Source organism: Protopterus annectens, chromosome 5.part1 (assembly GCF_019279795.1).
Source record: "Protopterus annectens isolate FY-2018-M chromosome 5.part1, PAN1.0, whole genome shotgun sequence".
NCBI lineage: Eukaryota > Metazoa > Chordata > Ceratodontiformes > Protopteridae > Protopterus > Protopterus annectens.
The window spans coordinates 720705237-720730742 of record NC_056736.1 but is presented as its reverse complement, the minus strand read 5'-3'; the positions used below and the strand labels follow the sequence as shown (position 1 = coordinate 720730742).

The 25506-nt window shown below is 42.0% G+C and overlaps 1 protein-coding gene across 1 annotated transcript in view; it reads right to left on the bottom strand.

The window, feature by feature from the left end:
* MYO7A (myosin VIIA) overlaps window positions 1-25506 on the bottom strand; it is a 1588820-nt gene that overhangs the window by 375205 nt on the left and 1188109 nt on the right. Inside the window, exons 37-38 of the mRNA XM_044073349.1 lie at window positions 19359-19483; window positions 2968-3125 (exon numbers count right to left, since the gene is read on the bottom strand). Coding sequence (XP_043929284.1) covers window positions 2968-3125; window positions 19359-19483 — 283 coding nt within the window. The remainder of the gene's footprint in view (window positions 1-2967; window positions 3126-19358; window positions 19484-25506) is intronic.

Genomic DNA, 25506 nt, shown 5'->3' with positions numbered 1-25506 from the left:
ACTGGTTTATGATACAAAGACAAGCAAAACAACCAGTATCCCTTAATCCTCAGCCACTACACTGCAGCTTATATAATGATTGTTCCGATTCTGGCACTGTTGTACCCTGGCAAGGAAAAGAACCTAGAGCTGCCAATGTCTCTTAGGAAGATATCAAAAGTTTTAAATAGTATAACTAATGTCAAGCAAGAATATTTTCCATCATCATTTTTCCACTTCTGATCCAAGGAGTAATTCACCCCAGCCCTCTTTTTCTACTTAAGTAATGCATTCATACCTTATGTTATTAGAGTGGATCTACAGCTTTAAAATGCAACAAAATGACAGTTATTACAACCATCCACATGCAAAAATAAACAGAGAGATATGCTATGCAATCAGCATGTAATGTCACAGTGGTATTTATTTAATTTTTATTTTTATTTGTTTACCGAGATAGAGCACTGATCTCCATTGCTTTTTTGCAGATTCAGCCCAAGAGTAGTGACTGGTTAAGTGACTTGTTCAGTTACAGTTAGGCAAGGGAGGCTGAAAGAATCAAACCCTGGACCACCAGACCACAGGAAACAGCTCCTTATCGTCTCCAAACAGTAACTCTTCAGAAAGACTGCCTGAGAGCAGTCAGACTGCAGTGGGGCCATCTTAACACAACAGTGTTGGTGCAGGAGATTTTAAAGTTGAAATCCTAATAACAAATTACACTTTATTTTTAAAACATTCATTATGTAATACTTCAGGGATAATTTATGATTGCCATACACTCTTACACAAGTGATTTATATCACGTTTCTCTTATGGATAAATGATTTTAGGGGGAACCAGGATCTTCGTACACCAACAACAACCTAACATCTCAATATCCACCTGATAAAAATGCAGAAGATGAAAAAAAATTCTCCAAATTTCTCCCTGCTAATGGGAACAATCTGCCTTTCGATCTGAGTGATCTTGACAACTGTATTATATTTATATTCACAAAGCAGTTTAAAAGGTGCCTAAAGAAGCCCATGGCTGCAACTGCTTCAATAATGGTTAAAATTTGCCCCTGTCTTACCCTCCAGATGTCTGTCTCTCCCTTCCTCAGGCCTGTATACTCAATCAAAAAGTGCAACCAGTATGCGTATATTGTACACACCTCTACATTGTACTGTAAATACTGCATGTGTTTATTGCATATGCGCTACAATGACTCTTTAGACTTAGGCTCTTGAAATGACTCAACTAGACATTTAATATGTAGAAGGTATGGCAACATCAGTCTTCATAGGTTAAGTTTATTGTAGTTAGTATAATGGATTAGCATCCATTCATTAATAATTGCACACTAATGGTTTACACTTATTGTCAGCTGAAACTGACACTGTCTGTGCTTCTGAAATGTATGGTCTACACACAACTACCTGTATAATTATTTCTATTTTTTTGTTAAGAGAAAACTGCCACTGTAATGTATAATTGCATTTTTATGTATCCTGCACATTGTACTAGGTCATGGTTGAAAATGGTTCAAGGACCAGTTCACCTACCAAGTTATCAAATATTAAATGAATAAATAAAATAATTTCCCGATAACAACCCCTTCCTCTACAGTAAGGATATGCAAAATACCCTTAAGACAGAACTATTTTATTCAAGATCATATTTACTGTTTGTTAGAGTCTGAAAGGAAATTCTGTAGTATAACCCATATGCTGAGTGCATAAGGCAGTATGGATCCCTCCTCCAAACTGATCCCAGGAGCAAACAAGTGTACCATCTACTCAACCCCCAAACTGTCCTAATTATGATTACACCTATAATTTGAGCTTTCCCACTCCTATAGTAGTGGAAAGAATCCCCCCAAGTAAACAATCCCCAATCATCCTGACATGCACTTGGTCTGTGACTGACTGGTGTCCCCCTATGTCCTCCAGTATGTAGTGTTTCTTTGTGGTCACCTCCACCTATCAGAACTGTCTTCCTCCACCTGTGATTGGCTAGTGCCCACACTCTCGTACCTCAATTCTCTTCCCAGTGTCTATCCTAGCAGCCTTCAATTAAGTGACCGATACAACTCTCCTACTCTTACAACACGCTTGATGGCAATAAGAACACCCAGGCCACTCCAACCTCCCTCCCATGAATTAACAACCAAACCAGACCCCCTGTTACCCAAGAGTAGCATGCATCCCTAGCCTATAACCACTGGCACATTGTGCCAGACATCTGCATTGAGGTGTCTAATAATTCAGGTTTAGAATCCCACCTCACTAGTGCAATACAAGATGACCAGTTCATTACATTCTAGGATGTTGTCCACTCTACTGGCCCTTTGTGAAGCTTGCCATACCACTTCCTGCTAGCCACAGACAAGCATGCCACAGCCAAATATTTATTTATTTTTTATTTATTTATCATTTGTTGACCGGGAAAGTCCGACTAGGTTCCACAGAGCCTGATTTCAGCGGAGGCCCGGGGAGAAATGCTCCAGATGCATGTCTTTGGAATTTATGAATCCTAGTGTCCAGCTTTATTGCTGAGGTGTTTATGAAAACGGGTATTTATGCCTTATATTCTTTTTTAGGTATCAGCTTAAGCATTAATTGTTAACAGTTTCTTCATATGTTCTACAGCAGTTCCTCTATCTTTGTCTAATATTATAGGTTTGAGTCTTAACTTCCTTCTGTGATTTTATGTTATTCTTAAATGTTGTGAAGCACAGCACCTCTAAGGTTTAGTCTTCCATAGTTTTGATAGTACAAGAAATATAACAACAGCATGACACACAATCTGTAGAATACAACTGAATGCAAAATCATCCAGTGGATAGATCAGCAAAAAGTTTAACTCCAAATGTAATGTTTGCCATATTTCTGTATTGTTTAGAGCATCAGTGCAACATAAAAAGAAACTTGGAATGTTATCCTTCCTTTATCCATCTCTGCACTGAGATGTCTTAATCTTGGTCTAAACAATTCAAAAGGATATAGATGAACGCCATGCAAGCTTCTTGGGACAGTTCTTCACTGCTCAGGATTTTTTTGAGGAGAGGCTGTTTGATAGGTTCTCGTGTGTAACTCCAGAGTTTGTCTTTACCACGATTCTTGGTGATCATCACCCGACTTAATGTATGCTTTGGAGGAGGCCTGCAGAAAAAAATAAATTAACACTGAACTTAAAATGTCTGAGAAACATTAGTACACATTAATCATTATTAATTTTCTTATTATATGAATATCTGTGTGAGGAAAGGGATCCTGAATTAGTAGCTGTATGTGGAAAGAAGGAGGCAAGAGCATCTATAACATACGTAACATTGAGATAGTTTGAATTTATAATAAAATGTTATTAAAGAACAGAATTTTATGCAGAGAAAATTTCAAACATAAGCTATCAACTAGAGCTGGCAATCTCTCTTACTAACAATGAGACATTAGACAGATGTATAGCAACAGATTAAGATGTGGGTGGGGATGCAGGATTTTTTTTTAAACATCCTACTGAAACTTGACATATTCTGCAGTAAGTATTCCATATTATGATACTTTGCACACTGACCTTTTACCCCTTCAAGGTACGAGAGTGGCACCATTATATTGTGGGATCCATTATTTCTTTATATATACCAGATCCATTGCCACATGGGCATAGTTACTTGAATTTAGAATGGGCATCTATATTCTAGCACAAGCTTTTTTCTACATGGAAAGACTCCCCCACTACCCCACTACAGAAATAAAGGCACAGTTTATCCCAGTCTCTATTAGCGATTGTGTTGCAGGTCCTGCTTCCTCTCACGAAGCTCAGGAAGACATGCAGGTGATTCATCACTTAGTTCTCCTTGTCCTAATGAAACATCAGTCAAGAAGCAAATTGCTAGTTTGATAATCAAACAATATAATGTAGTAATACTCCATTTGATTCTACATTAGTATGAGATGAAGTTTCTTAGTACACTGAGCAAGCTTCCCTAAAATAATTTCATGACACAGTCCCCAGTAGCTACAGCCCCTTTTTCTCCCATTATTTACAGCTCAGGGTAACGCACTTTCTGGTATGTCCAAAAGTAATGCATTCAAAATCATCTTCCATTAGAATGTAATAATTAACGGTGTGACATGGTTTCTTATCTCACCAACAGCACACACGAGCTAATTTAATTACTAAATCCCTTGTTTCTTGAAGATCCCCAATATGGCTGTGTGTACCTCTAGTGTAGGTTGGAACATGTCAGTCCATAGAAGGTGATTTCAGCAAATGCAAAGGAACTAAAGCTAGCTCGCTGAAACTGCCTTCGATGAAAGTAGAGATTACCATTTTCTCCACTGCTGTGTGACTTTTGGAGTTGGTATATATAACTCTAAGGGATGTGGGAGCTGTCTACCCATATGGGGGGGGGGAGCAGGAAGCTGCCCATCGCAAAAAAATAAATTGCTTCAATATTTGCTGATGGCAGTTTCAGATTATTTGTGTTTGTTGAAACCATCTTTGATGGATCATCATGAACCCATGCATGGTACTGTTCACCTACATGGCTTGACGATCAGGTGCAATAAAGTACAGTTTTGTACCTACCATAAATGTAGATGTTCGAGTGCTAATACAACTGCAGTCATAACAGATGAGTTCTCCTGCCGTCAGGCGGGTCCTCGGTCGGCCGAATTCCAAAGTCTAGGCCCGGCGTCAGTTGTCATCGCTTCTTCCCTGACGTCAGTGCAACAGGGGTATAAAGGAACCAGCCAACGCCATTTTCTTCAATATTTCTTGCCCCAGATGTCAGGTGCCCCCAGAAGGAAGGCAATACATAAATTTGTGTAATAATGCAGTGCAATATAATCAAAATACAGTAGTTGCAAGCAAATACACCATAAATGAATACCCCAATCAGGTTGTATGAGGCCTGTCCCAAGAGGGGCAGGAGGGAGGGAAACCTGGACTGCAGCTGTATTAGCACTCGAACATCTACATTTATGGTAGGTACAAAACTGTACTATGTTCATCGTGCATACAGCTGCAGTCATAACAGATGGGTAGAATCCCAAAGCTAAGAAAGGGGTGGTAGGCACTAGGTGGAACTAGGAGGAGCCAAAATGCCCTGCAAGACTGCAGTGGCAAAGCCTGCTCTAGATTTGGTGTATAATGGTAGGTTGTAATGCTTGGAGAAGGTATGCACAGAACTCCAAATGGCTGCTTCCAAAATATCCTTGGTAGGAACTCCTCTGAGGAAGGCTGCAGAGGTGGCTGTGGCCCTGGTGGAATGAGTTCTAATGCCTGTAGGTACAGTTTTGCCATGAAAGGAATAGCAAAAGTGTATGCAGTGGGCTATCCATTTTGAGATTGTCTGTTTGGAAATTGGCTTTCCTTGAGCTCCTACCGCATAGGCCACAAAGAGCTGTTCTGATTTTCTGAAAGGCTTTGTTCTGTCCAAATAATAACGCAGTTGTCTGTGGATGTCCAAGGAATGAAGTAATCTCTCCCTTTGTTTTGAGGATTAGGATAAAAGTAGGTAAATGTATGGCCTGATTTAAAGCTACCCTGGATACCACTTTAGGCATAAAGGACGGGTTGGTTCGTAAGGAAACTCTGTCCTGATGGAAGATGATAAAAGGCTGGACAGCCATGAGAGCCTGTAGTTCTGAAACTCTACAAGCTGAGGTGATAGCCAGAAGGAAAGCTGTTTTCCAGGACAAATATTGCAAATCTGATGAGGCAGCTGGCTCAAAGGGAGGCAAGGTCAGTTTTTCCAGAATGAAATTAAGATCCCAAGCAGGTATTGGTTGTTTCCTTGGAGGTCTTAAATTCTTAGCCCTCTGAGGAACTGTCTTAAGAGAGGGTGAGAGAATAAAGGTGGATCAGTGTTGTATTCTGCAGAAATGGCTGAGGCATGGATTTTGATGGAGGAGAAAGAAAGTCCACTGCTTAGCAGTTCAGCCAAATATTGTAGTATTTGAGGTAAATTCAGTTTTCCAGGATCCTGGCCCTTTTTCTCATTCCAGACACAAAAACGTTTCCATTTTGCGGACTAAGCTTTTCTAGTTGATGGCCTTCTGACCTCCAAAATGACATCCTGCACCTCCTTGGAGAGTAGGGCCTGTTGTGATGCTAAGGAATCTTCCATGCGGCTAGATTGAGTGTTTTTAGCTGGCTGTGTAGAGTTTTGAAGCTGTGCTGAGTCAGAAGAAGAGGCATTAGAGGCAGGGTCCATGGTGGGGAATACGTCAGGCTCCTCAGGAGTGGGTACCAGTGTTGCCTTGGCCAGTCTGGAACAATGAGAATCATCTTTGGTCTGTCTGCTCTGGTCTTCAGTAGAACTTTGGGCAGCAGAGGAAGAGGTGGGAAGGCATAAACTGTCATTGATGTCCAAATGAAAGAGAGAGCGTCCACTCTCCAGGCCTTTGGATGGAAGATCCTTGAGCAGAATTTTGTCAATTGATGATTTTTGTGGGAGGCAAAGAGATCTATGTCTGGCCTTCCCCATTCTTGGGTTATTTCTGTAAAAACTTTTGGATGCAATTTCCATTCGTGTGGCTCTGTCATATTCCTGCTTAGGTTGTCTGCCAGCGTGTTTTCCTTGCCTGGCAAGTACTGTGCTTGTAGTTCCATTTGTAAGTCCATGGCCATGTTCCAAAGTGACATGGCCAGTCTGCATAGGGGGTAAGAATGTTTTTCTCCCTGTTTGTTTATGTACCACATAACTGTGGTGTTGTCCATTCTTATCAATAGTTGACCTGGTTGTAGAAGGTCCTTGAAAGCTATAATAGCATTTATTACTGCTAACATTTCTTTTTGATTGATGTGAAAGTGCTTTTCTTTTTGGGACCATTTGCCCTGAATGCACCGATCTGTCATGTGCGCCCCCCAGGCGTAGTCCGAGGCGTCTGTTGTGATGACTTGATTTGCTTGAGGCTTGCTGAATGGAAGACCTGTGTTTGTTTGACATGCTTGAGCCCACCACAGAAATTCCTTTTGCAGACATGGAATTAGTGGTATTATTGTTTCCAAACTGTGGCTGTGTTGAGACCATATGTTTTTCAGGTACCATTGTAGTTTCCTCATATGCAGCTTTGCACATGGGATTAGCAAGATGCAAGATGCCATGAATCCCAGAGCCTGCAGGATTTTCCTTGCAGTCAGCCTGGTGCAATTTGCCAGTGTTCTGAAGTATTGAATTAGTTGCCCCTGCTTCTCTGGCGTGAGGTAGGCCATCTGGGTGTTTGTGTCCAAATTGGCACCCAGGATAATTATCTTCCGAGAGGGTATTAGCCTTGATTTATTTTTGTTGACTGTGTATCCCAGAGAGTTCAACAACCTTATTACATAAGCCAGATGTTTCAGAAGAATGCGCTTGCTGTCTGCTTGGATCAGGCAGTTGTCCAAATAGGGGTATATTTGTATCCCTTGAAGTCTGCAGTAGGCAATTACTGATGCTAGGCATTTCGTGAATACTCTGGGCACAGTAGATAAGCCAAAGGGCAATGCAGAGAATTGATAATGGGTTGAACCTGCAAGAAATCTGAGGTACCTTCTGCAATTTTGTCTGATTGGGACATGCAGGTATGCCTCCTTGAGGTCCAATGTTACCAGCCAAGACTCCTTGCCCAGCATGGGAAGAAGTTGCTGTAGAGTGAGCATCTTGAATTTTGGTATGAGTAGAAATGTGTTTAGGATGGATAGGTCCAAAATAGGTCTCCAATCTTTTCCCTTCCTTGGCACCAGAAATAGCCTGGAATAAAAACCTTGACCTTGTTCGTGTAGGTACCTCTTGAATAGCTTTCATGTTTATGAGATCTGTAATTTGCCTTTGTGCCTCTGCCCTTTGATTGTGTGGCAGGTTTGGCATGCCTCTCATTTTTGGAAGGGTGTGAAAATGGAATTTGTAGCCTCTCTTTATAATGTCCAGGATCCATTTGTCCTTTGTGACAATATGCCAATTTTTTGAAAATAATGCCAGCTTTCCTCCTAAGGGGGCTGCCATTTGAGACTTGGTTGGCATGCAAAGGGAAAGTCATTGGGTTTGCTTTCTGAAAGATTGCGAGTTATCCTCATCACCTCTTTGTGTAGGAGCTTGCCATTGTCTGCCTCTAAACGATCCTTGGGATTGTCCTCTGCCCCTCACGCGCCTGTATCTGCCTCTTTGGGGTCTGTCCGTGGCAGGAAAGGACCAGTTTTGGAAGGCCAATTTCTACTAAAACGTGGGGTTGTACCTGTAGAAATTCTTTCACAGTTTGCATTGATTTAGCCTTTTCCTCCATTTTCCTTAACACCTCCTCAGCATTAGCACCAAATAGTACATCCTTTTGAAGAGGGCGTCTAGTAATTTAGCTTTGACATGATCAGGCAAGGCTTGTTCCTTGAGCCAGGCATGCCTACGATGACTGATCCTGTAACAGCAGCTCTACATGAGGCCTCTAGAGCATCAAAACCACATTGTAAGGTATGCTTACCCACTTGTTCTGCACTATGCATCAAATCCTGCAACTCCTTCAAGTCTGGTTGTTCAGGTTGTGACATTTTACTTTTCAATTGTGATAACAAAACTGTTGGTATTTTAGCATATGAAACTGACAGTTTAAGGCCCTCATGGATAAGGTAGCCGAGGTATATACCTTTTTCCCCACCTTTCTAAGGATCTGGAGTCTCTCTCGAAGGTAATGGATTTTTAGCAATGGAGGCCTTAACTCCTTGGGGCCCTGTGAGATGGTTTCTGGGTCAGCAGCATGGCTTTTGTATAGAAATTGGTGTGAGTCAGGAACCCTGTAGTACCTGTCTGGCTTAACTGGAGCTGGAGGTAGAGAGTCCGGGTTAAGGCAAGCCTCCGAGTAAACATCATCTAGGATGTCCAAGACAGGAGGTATAGCCAGAGGCCTGTGCTGAGGTAGCAAGAGAAATTCCCTGAGCCTTTTCTTGGAATCTGAATAATCTTGGCCTTCCCAGTGGAAGTGTTCCCTTAAGGTATGCAAAGTTTCCCCAAATGAGTAATCCGCTGGGGGGGAGACAGAAGGGATGGACTCCTCCGCATCAGAGTCTTCAAAAGGGGAGTAAGAATGTTCCTGATCATCAGAGTGCTATGAAATAATGGAGCCCTGATCAGAGGAGGGGGAATCTTCCTCCACTCTGGGCCTTTTGTCCGTGGGGCTGAGAACCTCTGATAAGAGTAATTAAATCCTCAGCCATTTTAAGCATCTGTTTCTTAGGCATGGGGCCTGGAAATGGGCCCTGTGTAGCTGGTCTCTTAGAGTGCATGGTTGCTTTAGACTTTGTGAAAGCCTTGATGGAGAAAGAAGAGGAAGGTCTGAAGACACCTTGAGTGGAGGTGGTCCTGTTCACATTCTGAGTTTCAACGCCAAGAGTGGCTTCGGTATCTGTAGTCAGGGTGTGGGCCGAGGAGCCTGCGACCTCGGGCACAGGAGACACCATCAAAGAAGTGTCGTCGGTAGTCAGGGGCTGCGTAGGCGCCTCACTGAGAGCCGGACCACGTGTAGTCGGCTTTGGCGTGGTGTCGGTAGAGGCCGCGGACCTCGTGTCGGTCCTTGTCTTTGCATTTTTTAGGCAAAACCGGAATCGGAGTATCCGACGACATAGTATAGTTAAATGCTTTCCCAAAATAATGCTGGGCAAACTCCGCCTGACGCTTAATAGTGCATTTGTTGAATGTAGCACAAAAGCGACAGACCGAGACGTTGTGGTCTAGGCCTAAACAAGGTATACAGAGGGAATGAAAATCCTTATGCGGTATTTGCTTCCCACAAGAAATACAATTATTAACTTTGTCTGACATCGATCTGAGGCAAGAAAAGTTTCCCCAAGAAGACTTCGATTTCCAAATTTTCGTAATCTCAGGAGCTGGCTGACCGGCACTTGCGAACTGCTTCTGCTTTGGGCACCGCGCGGCAAGAAAGACTGAAGAAAATGGCGTCAGCTGGTTCCTTTATACCCCTGTCGCACTGATGTCAGGGAAGAAGTGACGACAACCGATGCCAGACCTAGACTTTGGAATTGGACCCGCCTGACGGCAGGAGAACCCATCTGTTATGACTGCAGCTGTATGCACGATGAACATCTGCATACTTGTCTCTACAATTCCGCATTCAGTTCCTGCACAAAGTGGTCAGCTCATGAGTTAACTGACATTAAATGCTCAAGAAATAGTGCTGCTTTCTTGTATCACCATGTGATGAGTGCCATAACACAGATCTTTTATATTTATCCCCTCCACGGAAAACTTGCTGTTCAACTTTGTAGTGAAAGAGCATGTTCTTGTTCATTGGCAGTCATGTTGCCATATACAGTGCACAGGAAAACCCTTTTCTTTTTAATTCTACCTTCATTCCGATTCCTTTACAATTACAACATTAAACAGAAATAATGAATAAATGGAAACACAAGGATAAAATCATGTCTTCCAAAATGTTCACTTAACATAATAATTAATATGATATATTGATAAACTATACTAGACAGACAATACATAATTCTTTTCATTTTAATTACATCTACTCTTTGGTCCACTAGCTTTTAAGCTCAAAAGTGTTTGCTAAAACAAGGTAAGAAGTAATAGTAAATGTTCCACATACATTTAACATAACACGTTCCATCTATAATGTTCCTGACTTTTATGCCACAAGTTCATTCTAAGAATCAGACAATATATGCTAAACATATCAAATTCCAACCCATGTATGGATTTTGTCTCATACATAGTTTGTTTCAGTTAATTCATTGCTACATACTGAGGGTAAAAAAATATAGCAGGTCACTGATTTAGGCTGATGACTATTTTGGTCAGATGCAAATGTCAGCCAATAAAATATATATGCGACTGTGGTACAAAAACACATACAGTATTTATCATCACAATAACTTACCACCCAAATCCCAGACAGTTTAATATAGCATAACAAACAAAACAAAAAGTCTGGATCTGTTATTGCTCAACCCCTGGCTAAAATATATCCCTAAATATGAAAAAGTACCGATTCATTCCTTACACATCGTTACTCCTCCTTCTTTACTCACTTCCTTATTTCAATAAATTCCATTCCCAGACTTTCTATCTGAATATGCCATAACTCTTTTTTTTCTCCCACCTCATATTAAAATTCCTGTTTATATTATCCTAATTTAACTTTAATGTCTCTAAGATAGCTGAAATTTGTTTAAATATTAAATGGTACCTCATATACCGAGCCAACAGATATTGCCAATATACTGGCCGACAGATTCAGTGCCAACTTTCCCCTCCTCCAAAGGACCAATCACAATACCAGTAGATTGCCAGGCACCCAGTATTACTGCTGCACAGGTTACAACAGCACTGTCCAAGGCCAAGACTACAGCTTCCATGGGACCTGACAATATCCTTCTCTGTGTTCTACATGAACTCCAGAGTGAACTGGCACCTCACCTGTGCACCCTGTTCAATCATAGCCTCACCTCAGGCTTTGCCCTACCGAATGGAGCACTGCTACAGTCATCCCTCTCCACATGGGAGGGGCGACTACAGACCCTGGCAGCTATCGCCCCATTAGCCTGATGAGTCTGATGTGCAAAGTTATGGAATGCATCATTGTGGACCTAATAAACAAGGATATAGGGAATCTCCAAATTCTGGATCCCACACAGTTTGGTTTTGTGAAGGGTAGATCATGCCTGCTCAACTTGGTCAACTTCTTTGAGTAAGTCACCAGAGCTGTGGATGAAGGCAAAGTGGTTCATACAGCCTACCTTGATCTTGCCAAAGCCTTTGATACCATTACCCACTCAGGAATCATAGAAAAACGCACTAAGCTAGGCATCAACCCCTATATCACTAGGTGGGTTGCAAACTGGCTCACAGATAGAACTCACAGTGTGAAAGTAGCTGACTCCAAGTCAGACTGTCGACCAGTCACGAGTGGAGTCCCACAGAGTTTGGTCCTGGGTCCTCTCCTGTTTGGTATCTACCTCTCTGAAGTCCATGTCAAAACGAAGGGACTCTGACTGACAAAGTTCACAGAGGATTGTAAGTTGGGAGCTATTATTAACTCCCTAAGTGATGTTGATATCCTACAGAAAGACCTGAATGAGACGAACGACTGGTGTCAAAATCATGGCCTTAAGCTCAATGCCAAAAAATGTGTCATCATCCCCCTTGGGAAAAACCCGGTTCCCTTGAATTACCACATCGATGGTAGTCCACTGAACATAGAAGGCATTATAAGAGATCTAGGAACACAGGTTTGACAGCAGCCTCTCTTTTGACCACTGCATTGCCACTGTGGTCAGAAAGTCCTTCTATGTGGCACATCTCATTACTAAGGGTTTTGCATCCAGGAAGAAAGAGGTCATTGTCTCCCTCTACTCTTCCCTCATTAGGCCAATCATCGAGTACAATACCCCATTTGGCATGTACCTCACTAAACACCTGCAGCAACTGGAGAGGCTGCAAAAGTACCTCACAAAGAGGATTCTAGGCCTTAAACATTTGTCCTATATGGACAGACTCAAAAACCTCCAACTATTCTTGGTCTCATATCACCTATTTAGAGGCGATCTCTGCTTGACTTACAAAGCCGTGTCTGACCCAGCACTGTTAGAAATGCTACATCTAAAGAAATCCCAATCCCTGCACACCACATTCTCCAGACACCTCAACCTCATTACCACAATCAACAGAATGTACTGGAGGGACAGGTTCATAACCCAGAGACTGCCCATGCTATGGAACAGACTTCCCATACATGTCAAACAGAGCACCTCACTGTCCCTCTTCAAGTCAGGTTTACTTAAAACAACAGGTTTTGTGAAATGTTTCTCCTAGCAACTCGAAGGGTCAGTTGCTGGCATCCTCCCCTGTTCAGCTGGTGAATCTGGGAATCTTGAGGCAATGTTACAATTGCCTCATGTACACAGACAACCCTCTCCTCCTCCCAACAAATACAAATATATGTGAGAGATGCAACTATATAGCCAAACTGGAGGCTGAGCTCTCTCAACTCAGTACTGGCAAAACCAGTCAGGAGGAGAAGGTAACCATGCACACCACAAACCCAGTCTCACATAGACCTATCACAACTGCAAGCCTAACACATAAACACACAAAAACATACTCAGAGGCTCTGATTAAAAATCTACCAAAACAACAGAGGCCTCCAAAGCAGACACCCAAGCGACCACTACCTCAAGACATACCACATGCAACACATAGTTCACAAAGTCAGTGTGTTAAACAGTCACAGCCCTTAAGGCCAAACAACATGCCAGATACACTTGTAATAGGCGACTCCATAGTCAGACACACTGACGTCCCGCTCACCAGACTGAACAAGGAAAAGGTTACAGTAAGCTGCCTGTCGGGCGCTAGAATCCGCCACATAACACAAGCACTCAGGTCACTCCAAAGCAAGTACAAATACGACTCAGTCATTGTCCATGCTGGTGTGAATGACCTGAGACGTACCTCCCTGGACTACATGAAAAGAGACATAGAGGAGCTCTCTGATTATGTAGCCCAGGCCGGTATGACCCTGACCCTGAGCAGCATCTTACCCTCACCAAGAATGATGCCACAGTACAAAGACAAAATGATCAGCTTTAACAATTGGCTTAATTACTGGTGTCATTCTAAGGGGATTCAACGTCTGTCTGCTTGGGATGACATGCTTGACAAGCCATGCTGCTTCACAAAGGATGGCTTGCACCTGTCACCCCTGGGCTTCTGGATATTGGCCAAGGCTCTTGCCACCCCATAGTGCCTTTTTTAGGCAAGGCTCAAAAGACAAACCCACCTCCCTAGAAAACACAAGTGAAAAAAAACTAAGGGTAATGCTGCTCAATGCCAGAAGTCTAAACCTCAAGATGCACGCTCTCGAAGCCCTCCTCAGTATGGAGAACATCGATGTCTGTGCAGTGACTGAAACCTGGTTCAAGGCTCCTGAGAGCACCCCAGCACTACCAGGTTTTACCTCATATCATGCTTTCTGGCCCCAAAACTTGGACCGAACCACAAAAGGAGGGGGAGTATCCATATTCATCAAAGATACCCACACCTCCAGGTTAGTGGCAATGCACGAAGCATCAGAGAGCATCCAGGTGCAACTAACCATAGGCAAAACTGCCCTACAGGTTGTAGCATGCTACAGACCACCCTCTCAAACTCAAGAACCCCACTCAGCCTTCCTGAAGACACTGGAGGGTATGAATGTCTCACCAAATACCATCATATTGGGAGACTTCAACTACCCAAACATAGACTGGGAACATTACTCAAGCCCTAACACCCTAGCCCAAAGGTTCCTAGAATTCATAAACTCAAATGCGATGGAACAACTAGTCACCACTCCCACAAGAGGAGATAATATACTAGATCTGATCATCACAAACATGGGGACAAAATGCTCCACACCGGAAGTATACCCCTCATTGGTGAGATCAGACCATAAATTAATCTCACTGGAAATCCACATCCCGCCCCCACCCCCTGCACAAAGGACCACAGTGAAGAACTTCTCAAAAGCCGACTTCACACTTCTTAAGACTGAAGTGGTATCCTTCAAGGCCCCTGGGCCAGTGGAAACCACAACCCACACCGCTGAATCCTTTATAAATGCCTTCTATGGGCACCTTCAAGAATGCATGGATCATGCAATCCCTAATAAAACCAAGAACCATTCCCCCAAAGGCAGGCGCCCTGTCTGGTGGACCCCAGCCATTAACAAACTTTACAACATGAGGAGGAAGCTACTACATGACAGAGCAAAATCCCTAAAAGGGAAGGCATCTCTGATCAGTACTAGCAAAAAACTACGATCACTCATAAAATCATCCAAGGCCAACTTTGAGAGAAAAATCGCAAAAGACACAAAAGACAATCACAAGGCCTTCTTTAGCTATGTTAGAAACCTGGGTGGAAACTCCCAGATATGCTCAGAGTTAGTCCAAAATGACACAAAATACACTGAACCCACAGACATTGCCAACATTCTGGCAGACAGGTTCAGTGCAAATTTCTCCCCCCCCCAAAAGGAGAAATATCTATCTCAGCAGAGTGTAGCCTCCCTAACATCTCAGATGCCCAGGTGAGATCCGCCCTCTCCAAAGCTAAAAACACAGCATCAATGGGACCGGACAGTGTCCCGGGCTGCGTGCTACATGAACTCCAAGAGGAACTAAATCCGCACATAAGGCTGCTGTTTAATCTTAGCCTTACTACAGGATACGTACCCAAAGAGTGGCGTACAGCAACAGTGGTCCCACTCCACAAAGGTGGTGCTTCTACGGACCCTGGAAATTACCGCCCCATAAGCTTGACGAGCCTGGTCTGCAAAGCTATGGAAAAAATCATTATGGAACTCATAAACAAAGACATTGGGGACCTACAGACATTGGATCCTACCCAATTTGGCTTTGTCAAGGGCAGATCCTGCCTTTTGAACTTGGTCGACTTTTTTGAAACAGTCACTAAGGCCATTGATGAGGGTAAGGCAGTTCACACAGCCTACCTTGACCTTGCAAAAGCCTTCAACACAATACCCCACTCGGGCATCATAGACAAACTCACCAACTTAAATGTAAACCCATATGTCACAAGATAGGTTGCAAACTGGCTCAAGGACAGAACCCACAAGGTCAGAATTGCTGGAGCCATGTCAGACTCTAAGCCAGTCACAAGTGGTGTCCCACAGGGCTCAGTCCTGGGACCCCTCTTATTCGGCATTTATTTTTCTGAGGTGCAAGCAAACATAAGAGGATTGTGGCTGACAAAGTTCGCAGATGACTGCAAACTGGGCACCATAATTGATACTCCAGCGGACACAAGCATCCTTCAGAGAGGCCTCATAGAAATGGATAATTGGTGCCAGAGCCATGGCCTTAAACTGAATGCCAAAAAATGTATAGTCATACCCTTTGGGAAAAACAAGGTACCCACAAATTACCACATAGGTGGTAATCCATTAAGTACGGAAGAGGTAATCAGAGACCTAGGGACCCAAGTTGACAGTAACCTCTCATTTGACACTCACATTGCCAAGGTGGTTAGGAAGACCTTCTATATTGCCCACCTTATCATGAAGGGATTCACATCCAGATCAAGAGAGGTCATTGTGCCCCTGTACTCTTCTCTTATCAGGCCCATGATTGAGTACAATGCCCCATTTGGGATGTATCTTACCCGACACCTGCAGCAGTTGGAAAGACCCCAAAAGTTCCTCACCAAGAGGATAAAGGGTCTCAAACATATGTCATATGCTGCCCAGCTGAAGAAACTCCAGCTCTATTCAGTCGCATACCGCCTACTCAGAGGTGATCTATGCCTGACGTACAAGGCCATGTCCAATCCGGAATTAATGGACATGCTCCACCTCAGAAAATCCAAATCCATCAGAGCCACGAGAGCAAGAGATTTGAACCTCAACACAGAAATAAATCGGACGTGCTGGTGGGACAGATTCATAACCCAGAGGCTCCCTACACTCTGGAACAGAATCCCAGTCCACGTTAGGCAGAGCCCCTCACTAGCTCTCTTCAAGAGAAATCTTGACGAGTGGATGGGAGATTGTAGGTTTACCCCGGGGGTCATCTCTGTGTCACTACTAGACAGAGGCACAGTAAACTAAACCCTAAATGGGTGTAGTATTCTCATCCCAAGGGGTGGCGAAAGCCACACACACTCTGGCTAGGCATATAAATGCCCTAGGGCAGATAGCCTAGTACGAACCTATGAACCTATAAACCTAATTGGACTTATCTGCCCAGCCTTGAAGAAATGCTAGCTGACCATGGATCCCTTGAAGTCTACAACAGCATGTCCACAAGAAGATAGCAAAAAAGATCCAAAGATTTGGCAACCTGACCACTGATCTCGTCTCAAGCTTCTCAGTTGTTAGGGCACATAGAAGATGCCCTAAGGCTTTGAATAATGGCTAGTTGCTATATCCTTGGCAGGGTATAACCCGTACAGTTTAGGCCACTGCAATAGAATCTAATGATGAACATCTGGGTTTATTTCAGCTTCTCAACCATTACATATTCAACAGGATTTGGATTTTCAAAGGCTAGTAAGAGACACTGGGGATTACTATATGCATTAAAACCATAAGTGTAGTGAGTAGCCAACTTTTGTAATCATGTAAACTTCACTGATTTTTGTGTCAGCAAAATGCAATGACTTCAAAAGAAAGCATATTATTAAATGTGTCCATGTACAACAGTATATGGGTACAATTAACAGCTACCTTGAATAGTCACCAGAGATTTTAGAAACTTGGTGCTGTGGAAAGTGGACAGTACAAGATTGTCTTTACTAAGCACACTATCCTAGTTACTTCCCAACCTCATGAATACAACAAGGAGCATTTCACAGACTATGAGGAATTTTTGAAAACGTGTTTTTAGTATGTGTTCATTATTGATTTTTAATAAATAAACAGGACGTATAAAACTATATCCTGATTCTCTTTGCCTGCCCCCATACTGGCTTACTCATGTGTTCTAGCCTAATCCTGCCTCTGCCCTTACTCTCTGCACATTACCTTATCAAAAATCATTTCCCTAACAGTCACATATGCACACACACAATGTTTAAACTATCACCTTACCTAACCTTTACTGAAAACCTAAACCAAACACACACACACACACACACACACACACACACACACACACACACACACACACACACACACACACACACACACACACACACACACACACACCATGTTAAAACTATCACCTTACCTAACATTTACTGAAACCCTAACCCAGAAACACTCAGACACACTCAAAAATATTCACACACGTGCACACATACACACAGACACCACACAGGCATGCGTGTGCACACACACACATATCCACATACAGACACACAACTTTTAATATATATCTAACCCTTATTCTATACATAATCAGTAAAACCCCACTTATGTGCATGCAAGCAGAGCTGACACACCACAAAACAGCTGATCCCATGTATGACATCTTTCTATGTCCATAATGTTCAATTTAAAGTGCCACCAGGATATTTTGTCAACTAATGTGCATTCGGGTCTATATTAGAACACCAAACATTCAAAATGATGAGTGTTCTAATATCGAACCCTACCAATCGAAAATACTAAACATCGAACATTCAGAACAGCAAATTTTTTCCAAGGGAAAAAATTTGCTGTTCCAAAACACATACACACAACACAAGCACACCAAACGAACAGCAATCCAAACACATACACCTAAACTCTTACATCTAACCCTACACTAAACTATACACACACCAGTAACTATCCACTTACCTTAACCCAAACCCTAACCCTAAGGTCCGTCACTATCGCACACTCACCTCACCCACACCCTAACCCTAATTTACCTACCCGCCCTAACCCTCATGTCCACACAATCACACACTTACCTGACCCGCGCCCTAACCCTAACTCACCTAACCCGCCCTAACCCTCACATTCACACAATCGCACACATACCAAGCCCGCGTCCTAACCCTAACTCACCTAACCCGCCCTAACCCTCATGTCCACACAATCGCACACATACCTAACCCGCACACTAATCCTAACTAACCTAACCATCACTCAATCGCACACTTACCTGAACCCGACCCATAACTTTCCAGCTGAAAATACCGAAGCAACAGAAACGGACAACCAAATTCTTTTCCTAGGAAAAAATTTAGTTTTCTGTTTCTTTGATATTTTCAGCGTTTGCTGAAAACGGGTCGATATTAGAACACTCGACATTTTAAATGTTTGGTGTTCTAATATAGACCCTGTGCATTCAATAAGGTATACTACAACCATATATGCATGTGTTTATATATATATATATATATATATATATATATATATATATATATATATATATATATATATATATATATATATATATATATATGAATTTGCCCCTTCTCCACTGTTGTGTGATCTTGGAGTTGGTATACATAGTTAGCAGGGGGTGTGGGGTGAAGGGGGATTTGCCCCCTGCATTAAAAATGTGTTCAGTATTTTGAATTTTCATTCTTTTGGTTTGTCGTTAAGCCGTGGTGGTGCAACGGTAGCATTGTCACATCACAGCAAGAGGTTCTCCCGTTTGATTCTCGGCTGGAGCACCTTCTGTGTGGAGTCTGCATGTCCTCCCTGTGGTCAAGTGACATTCAAAAGACATGCGTGAATGGGCATGACTTTGTTGAAGGTTGGGCATGGGGCTGGCAACTCAGCACCATAAAAATCGACTGCCAATCATTAGCAGACCGGAGTTCCGCTGTGGCGACCTCTAACCGGGAAAAGCCGAAAGAAAAACAACATTCTTTTGGTTTGTCAGTCTGAAGTACACCCATATACATGTGTAAGTACATATACACTGCAGATCTATATATCCTGGCTGTCCCATACCTGAAGTAATCATACGAGAACTCTTCAAGGGTATAAGGTTTCATCTTCTCATCACTCTCTGGAATGGTGAACTGAAATGCTCTGACTGCATCTTGCCTTTGGTCAGGTGTCATGACAACCAAGGTCTAAAAAAGAAAAGATTCAAATAGAAGTTAATATTGATATTGTACACTGTGGTCAGTCACATTTTACATAAAAGTATCTAAATGTTAAATTCCAGGTCAGATATTTTACACTCTAGTATTCATATCCGACAAGCAGATGGATTGTATGAGAAATCTTAACAAGCAGATAAAATGTGCTGCCTATAATGATTTAAGAAAGCTGATGGAGGGATTTTTACTTAGTACTGATACATGTAATATTCTAACTCAAAATGTTTCAGATTTATGGAACTCTGTGAAAAATCTTTATTGCTACATTGTTTACAAACATTCTCTAAAGAATGTATAACTACAGGCTATAAGAACATATACTGTTACATAACAATTAGTTCAACAGTATCAATATTTTGAAGATGTAACATGATTGCAGTTGCAAAGATTAAGCTTCCCAATTTTATAAAATTCCTGATTTCATGTTGAGTAAACTAAAAGGAATGGGAAGCTCACTGTTCAAAATAGGGTTGTACTAATATCTGTCTGTCACACAGACTGGCTGAACTTTGTTGTGAAAGATCTGTTTTCAAGTTCATAACCGAGACTGAAGATATGTGAACCAGTGGACTGCAACCCACATGTGCATGGCAATGTGGGAGTAGATCACAAAATCCACAGAAACTGAATTGAGTGTGTGAACCCTTTTATGATGAGGTGTGCCACGTAGAAGGACTTCCTGACTACTGTGGCGATATGACTATCAAAGGAGAGACTACTGTCCACCTGGGTCCTAAGATCTGTTATCACACATATGGTGTTAATTAGATTGCTGCCTATGTGGTAGTTCATGGGTACAGAGTTTTTACCAAAGGGGATGACACTGCACTTTTTGGCATTGAGCTTGAGGCCATGGCTCTGACACCAGGCATCTGTCTCAGTGAGGCCCTTCTGTAGGATGTCCACATCATTTGGTGACTTAATTATGGCTCCTAGTTTGCAGTCATCTGTGAACTTCGTTAGCCAGAGGCCTTCTGTGTTAGCCTGTACTTCAGAGAAGTAGCTACCAAACAGGAGAGGTCCCAGGACGGAACCCTGTGTTACCCCACTTGTCACTGCTTTGAGGTCAGATTTGGAGTCTGCAACTTTTACAGTGTGGGTTCTGTCAGTGAGCCATTTGGCAACCCATCTTGTGACGTAGGGATTTATACCTAGTTTAGTGAGTTTAGCTATAATTCCAAAATGGGGGATGGTGTCTAAAGCCTTGGCGAGGTCAAGATAGGTGTGTGAACCACCTTACCCTCATCCACGACTTTGGTGACTGCCTCAAAGAAGTCGATCAGATTCAGGAGGCATGATCTGCCTTTCACAAACCCGCACTGGGTGGGATCCAGAGTTTGGAGGTTACCAATGTCTTTGTTTATGAGTTCCATGATGATACATTCTATGGCCTTGCAGACCAGGCTCGTCAGGCTAATAGGTCGATAGTTCCCAGGATCCCTTTTGTGGAGTGGGATAGCTGTTGCTGTGCACCATTCAGTGGGCACAAAGCCTGATGCGAGGCTATTATTGAACATGGTGCTTAAGTGGGAAGCCAGTTCGTTCTGAAGTTCATGTAAAACACAGCCTGGGATGTTGTCCGGTCCTATGGATGCTGTGTTTTTGGCTTTATATATATATGTGTGCATATGTGTGCGTGTGTGCGTGTGTGCGTGTGCGTGTGTGTGTGCGCATGTGTGTGTGTGTGTGTGTGTGTGTGTGTGTGTGTGTGTGTGTGTGTGTATACGCGCGCACGCACGCGTGTGTATTACATTTGTTAACCAGGGCAGTCTGTTTGAGTAAAAGCCCATTTTCAATGGAGGCTCAAAGAATCAACATATTTAAGTTACATTAGAAACAATTAAAGGACTTTAATAAATAAGATAATTTCAAGACAATTAGCAAAACATTTAATTTACAAGGAGAGCTGCCTGGAAAAGGAAAATGCACATACTTTGTCTGTACTTGTATTTCTTCCTTAGCCTGTTCTGCAACAAAAAATGACTTTGATCTTTCAGAAAACAGCTGGATCAAGCAGCCTGAATCTCACAATTGCCTCTTGACATTCCCTGATTTATGGAATAAATTTGCACCTCTTCTGCCTGGTGTACAGTGAATAATCATGTTCCATAAACATTCTACCATCTCCAATTTTTAATATTTTGCCTTTCTTCACAGTTTTGTCAGGATCAACTCTTTCTGCTGGTAGGACTGCAACTTTACTAATACAGGTCTTAGCTGCTTTCTCATGGTTAGGTTTGGAGCATACACACGTTGCGCCCTTTCAATTAATAATTCCTGCTGTGGAATACCAATCCTGTTGATTATTTGTGCTTTCATAAAATTAATAAGATGTGTTACTTCCAGTTTCTCTAGTACAACAGAAAATCTCAGGTTTTCTCTGTGTGCTCTATCCTCTAATGCTATCACTTTTCAAAACGTCTTGTCTTTAGAAGTATAATACTCAGCCAGCTTTTTCATTTCAGCCTTTAAGTTTTGCAGTTTTATCAGTTCATCTGAATAGCTACGTAAAGCTTCTTCTTTTTTCAGCTTTTTGTTATTTGAGTTAACATACTCCTTCGATTTTCCTTCATTCTAATCATCTCAGAGAACATTTGATTTATTTTCCCTTCTAAATTACTGGAAGCCTTCTCCTGAACCAAAACTGAAGATTTAACTACTTTTTTGTACAACATCTGCAGGGTCCTTTCCAAGCAATGTTTTCTCTAGCTTTTCTGGTCGATTTTCTTTCAGGTTCTCTATATGTCCAGAAAAAATAGGTGTGGACCTCTTGGGTTTTTGATCCTGAGTGATGCCTGCCCGGAGGGAAGGAATAACCAATTTTACAAAGCCTTTCACTCTTGATCCTAAACGGTGAACAGATTTCTACGTGTAGTCGGTGGTGGAGCTAGCTCTAAAAAGAGCTGTTTTAGCCCTGTGGGCAGCTGGAGCTCTATATAGAGCTGTTACAGATCTTTATGAGCTCTGAGAAGAGCTGTTTTGTGTTTAGAATGCCCTTTCAGGCAGATGCGTAGTTCTAAAAAGAACTGTTTTGTTTGGTTCACCGAAGCTGTGTCTGTGCCTCCGGCTGGTCTTACCGAGGCTGATACAGATTTCTGTGAGCTCTGAGAAGGGCCGATTTGTGTTTTGAATGCCCGTTCAGGTGTTGGTGGTAGCTCTAATAAGAACTTTTTTGTTTTATTCTTCAATGTGTCTCTGGTTGCTCTTACCAGAGCTTTTGCAGATCTCTGTGAGCTCTGAGAAGAGCTGTTTGGTGTACTGTGAGCTTCTCTATATGTCTTCCTTATTGGCATCCAGGCAGTGTAGTTACTAGCCAGCAACTGAATTTTACCCATATAACAGTTTCAATGGCACTCCTTTTTCTTAGTTTCTGTTTTCACACAGGGAGAGCTGAAATTAAGCTGCTCATTATTGTGCAGGCATCTTGGGAATCTTGATGAAAACAAATCTTGATAGAAGAATAGGAAAGGCCAGAAGAAAATAACTCACACAAATTTTGAAGAACCAAAGGAGTATGTGACTTAACAGGAGTTTGGTTACTGTTTTATTAGCAGGTTTCTATGCTTCCATTAATACCTGCCACGTTCTCAGAAAAAGGTGCCTAAAAGGTATTAAAATTCTATCATCCAGGCAGTCAGTTGAAAAAGGTGAAGGATGTGGTATATCAAATGAACCCTGTCCCGTGTGAGTATGTCATTCTGTCAGGAAGCTTGTGGTAATTGCCCTTGGCCATTTTCAAAAGAAGGGAATTAGGATTCTTCTCAGGCAGTATTTTCTCTTTGCCTTTTGTGGGTGATTTTCTTTCAGGTTCTCCAAATTTCTTCCTTGTTGGCATCCAGGCAGTGTCCTTATTAGCCAGTAACTAAATTTTACCCAAGTTTACAATTTCATTGGTCTTTTTTTCCAGTTTCTGTTTTTACCCTAAGATAGCTGAAATTAAGCTATCGATTAGTGCAAAGCCGTTTTGGAAGTCCAAGAAGTAATCTTTAATAAGGACTCCTGGCATCTAGTCAAAGATTCTGCACAGATAAGCAAGTTGACTAAATAAGGAAAAATGTGGATACCCTGCAGTCTTGCAGTATGCTATCACTGTAGTGAGACAATTTGTAAACACTCTTGGTGCAGTAGACAGCCCAAAGGGTAATGTAGAGAAATTATAATGTGACCCAGATACACAAAATCATAGCTATTTCCTGAAGTTGTGTGCAATAAGAATGTGATGGTTACCATCTTTGTAGTCTAACATTACTATAACACAATGGTCTGGGAAAAGTGCTAACACAGCTTGAAGGCTTAACATTTTGAATTTTGGTACTGTTACAAACATTCTGAGAAATGACAGATCAAAAACTAGCATCTATGAGTGATTCTTCTTTGGGACCAGAAACATTCTGGAGTAAAAGCTCTTTCCAATGTTTTTTGCAGAAACTTATTCTATGACCCTTGACTGTAACATATCTTGCAGCACCTGGGAAATTCATTCTGTTTGATTGAGAGGGTAAGGAGAGATCCCACTTAATGGAGAGAAGATTCTATCAATTGTCAGCCGTAACCCTCCTTGATCACCTTCAAAACTCATCTGAAACAGTCTGCAACACTGAGGTTCAGATTCTGTGAAAGGGGTAGAAAAATAGGGGGAATAGAGAAGATGACCAGGTCCCTGGCATAGAGTTTCAGAAGGTGATGCTTGACTCTTTTTTGGGGTAAACTGCTTGTTTTTATTTTTGAATTTGGGATTGGTTCCATCCTGTCATTTCTTCTTTGGAGGCTGCCTAGTGCTGGACTGTTATCTTGGCTTGTTTTGCCCATTAAAAGGAGTAGGGAGTTTTGAAGGGAAGAATCAGAGGATGTGAAAAATTCTGGAAATGCTAAGCATTAATTGATCTCTCTCCTCCTGTTGTTTGAGAATGAGTGTAGCAGCAGGCTTAAAATGTAAGCTCTGTATACAGAGGGGGACTCAAAATTTCTACCTTTAGTTCATCTGAAAAAGTTTGGTTACATACCCAAACAAATGTCCTTAAAACAGTAGATGAAGCCAAAGTTTGTGAAACAGTATCAGCACAATCATACAGACTTCTTAAGGTATAATTTGTAACCTGAGATAGGTTAGACACAATCTGACCTTCAGGTGTCAGAGAGGCAGAAAACTCTTCTAAACTACTGTCACACTTTAAAATAAACTTTCACATATAGCCATAGTCATTAAAGATTCAGACGTCAGGAGTAGACGAAAAAAAGTTTCTTGCCCTGTCTGTCCATCCACTTACCCTCCTTATCTCCAGGAAGTGGGTTGGAGGTGGAAAGGAGTTTTTTTGTTGTAGGATTCATAGGTGTCATTGCAGTTGGATCTGCTCTAAGATGAGACTAAAGATATCTGCTAGCCTGACAAACTCTATACAATTTATCTGCTTTCTTGGGAACTAATGAGAGAGAATCAGAATCATTACTGACAGCTTTAAATGCATCCGCCATGCTGGCAGTAGGGTGCTGTATTCAGGGCTACTTGTTCAAATAAGTTATAATATCTAAGTTATAATATCTACCCAATTCAGGGAAACATCCATCTGTTCCCAAGAAAATGTATCCAATAGTCTGTAAATGGTCGCAGTATGAGAAAGCCTCCATTTGTACAAATTCAGGCTTACTGTCAACAGAATCAGAGTCTTACACTATAGAATGCTCAGGTGACATAACCTTGTCTCTGTCCACATCTGAATTATCTAAAATAACTTCATCTTTCATACAAGAAGGGAGACCAGTTTTAGAAGAAGCCATACGGTATCTAGAATTGACTGCCTGCAACTCCTGGCCAAGGTAAGAACATCATTTTTAGAAACAAACCATCTCCTTGTTTTCTATGTGGTTAATATTTTGTTTCTTTTTCCTAGATATTTCTCTACAGGGAGAATGGCTAGTAGAAATTACATCATTCCAAGCAAGAGGCCGCTTTCCATTTGGTACCCTGAGAAGATCTCCTGAGGTATCTCCTGAAA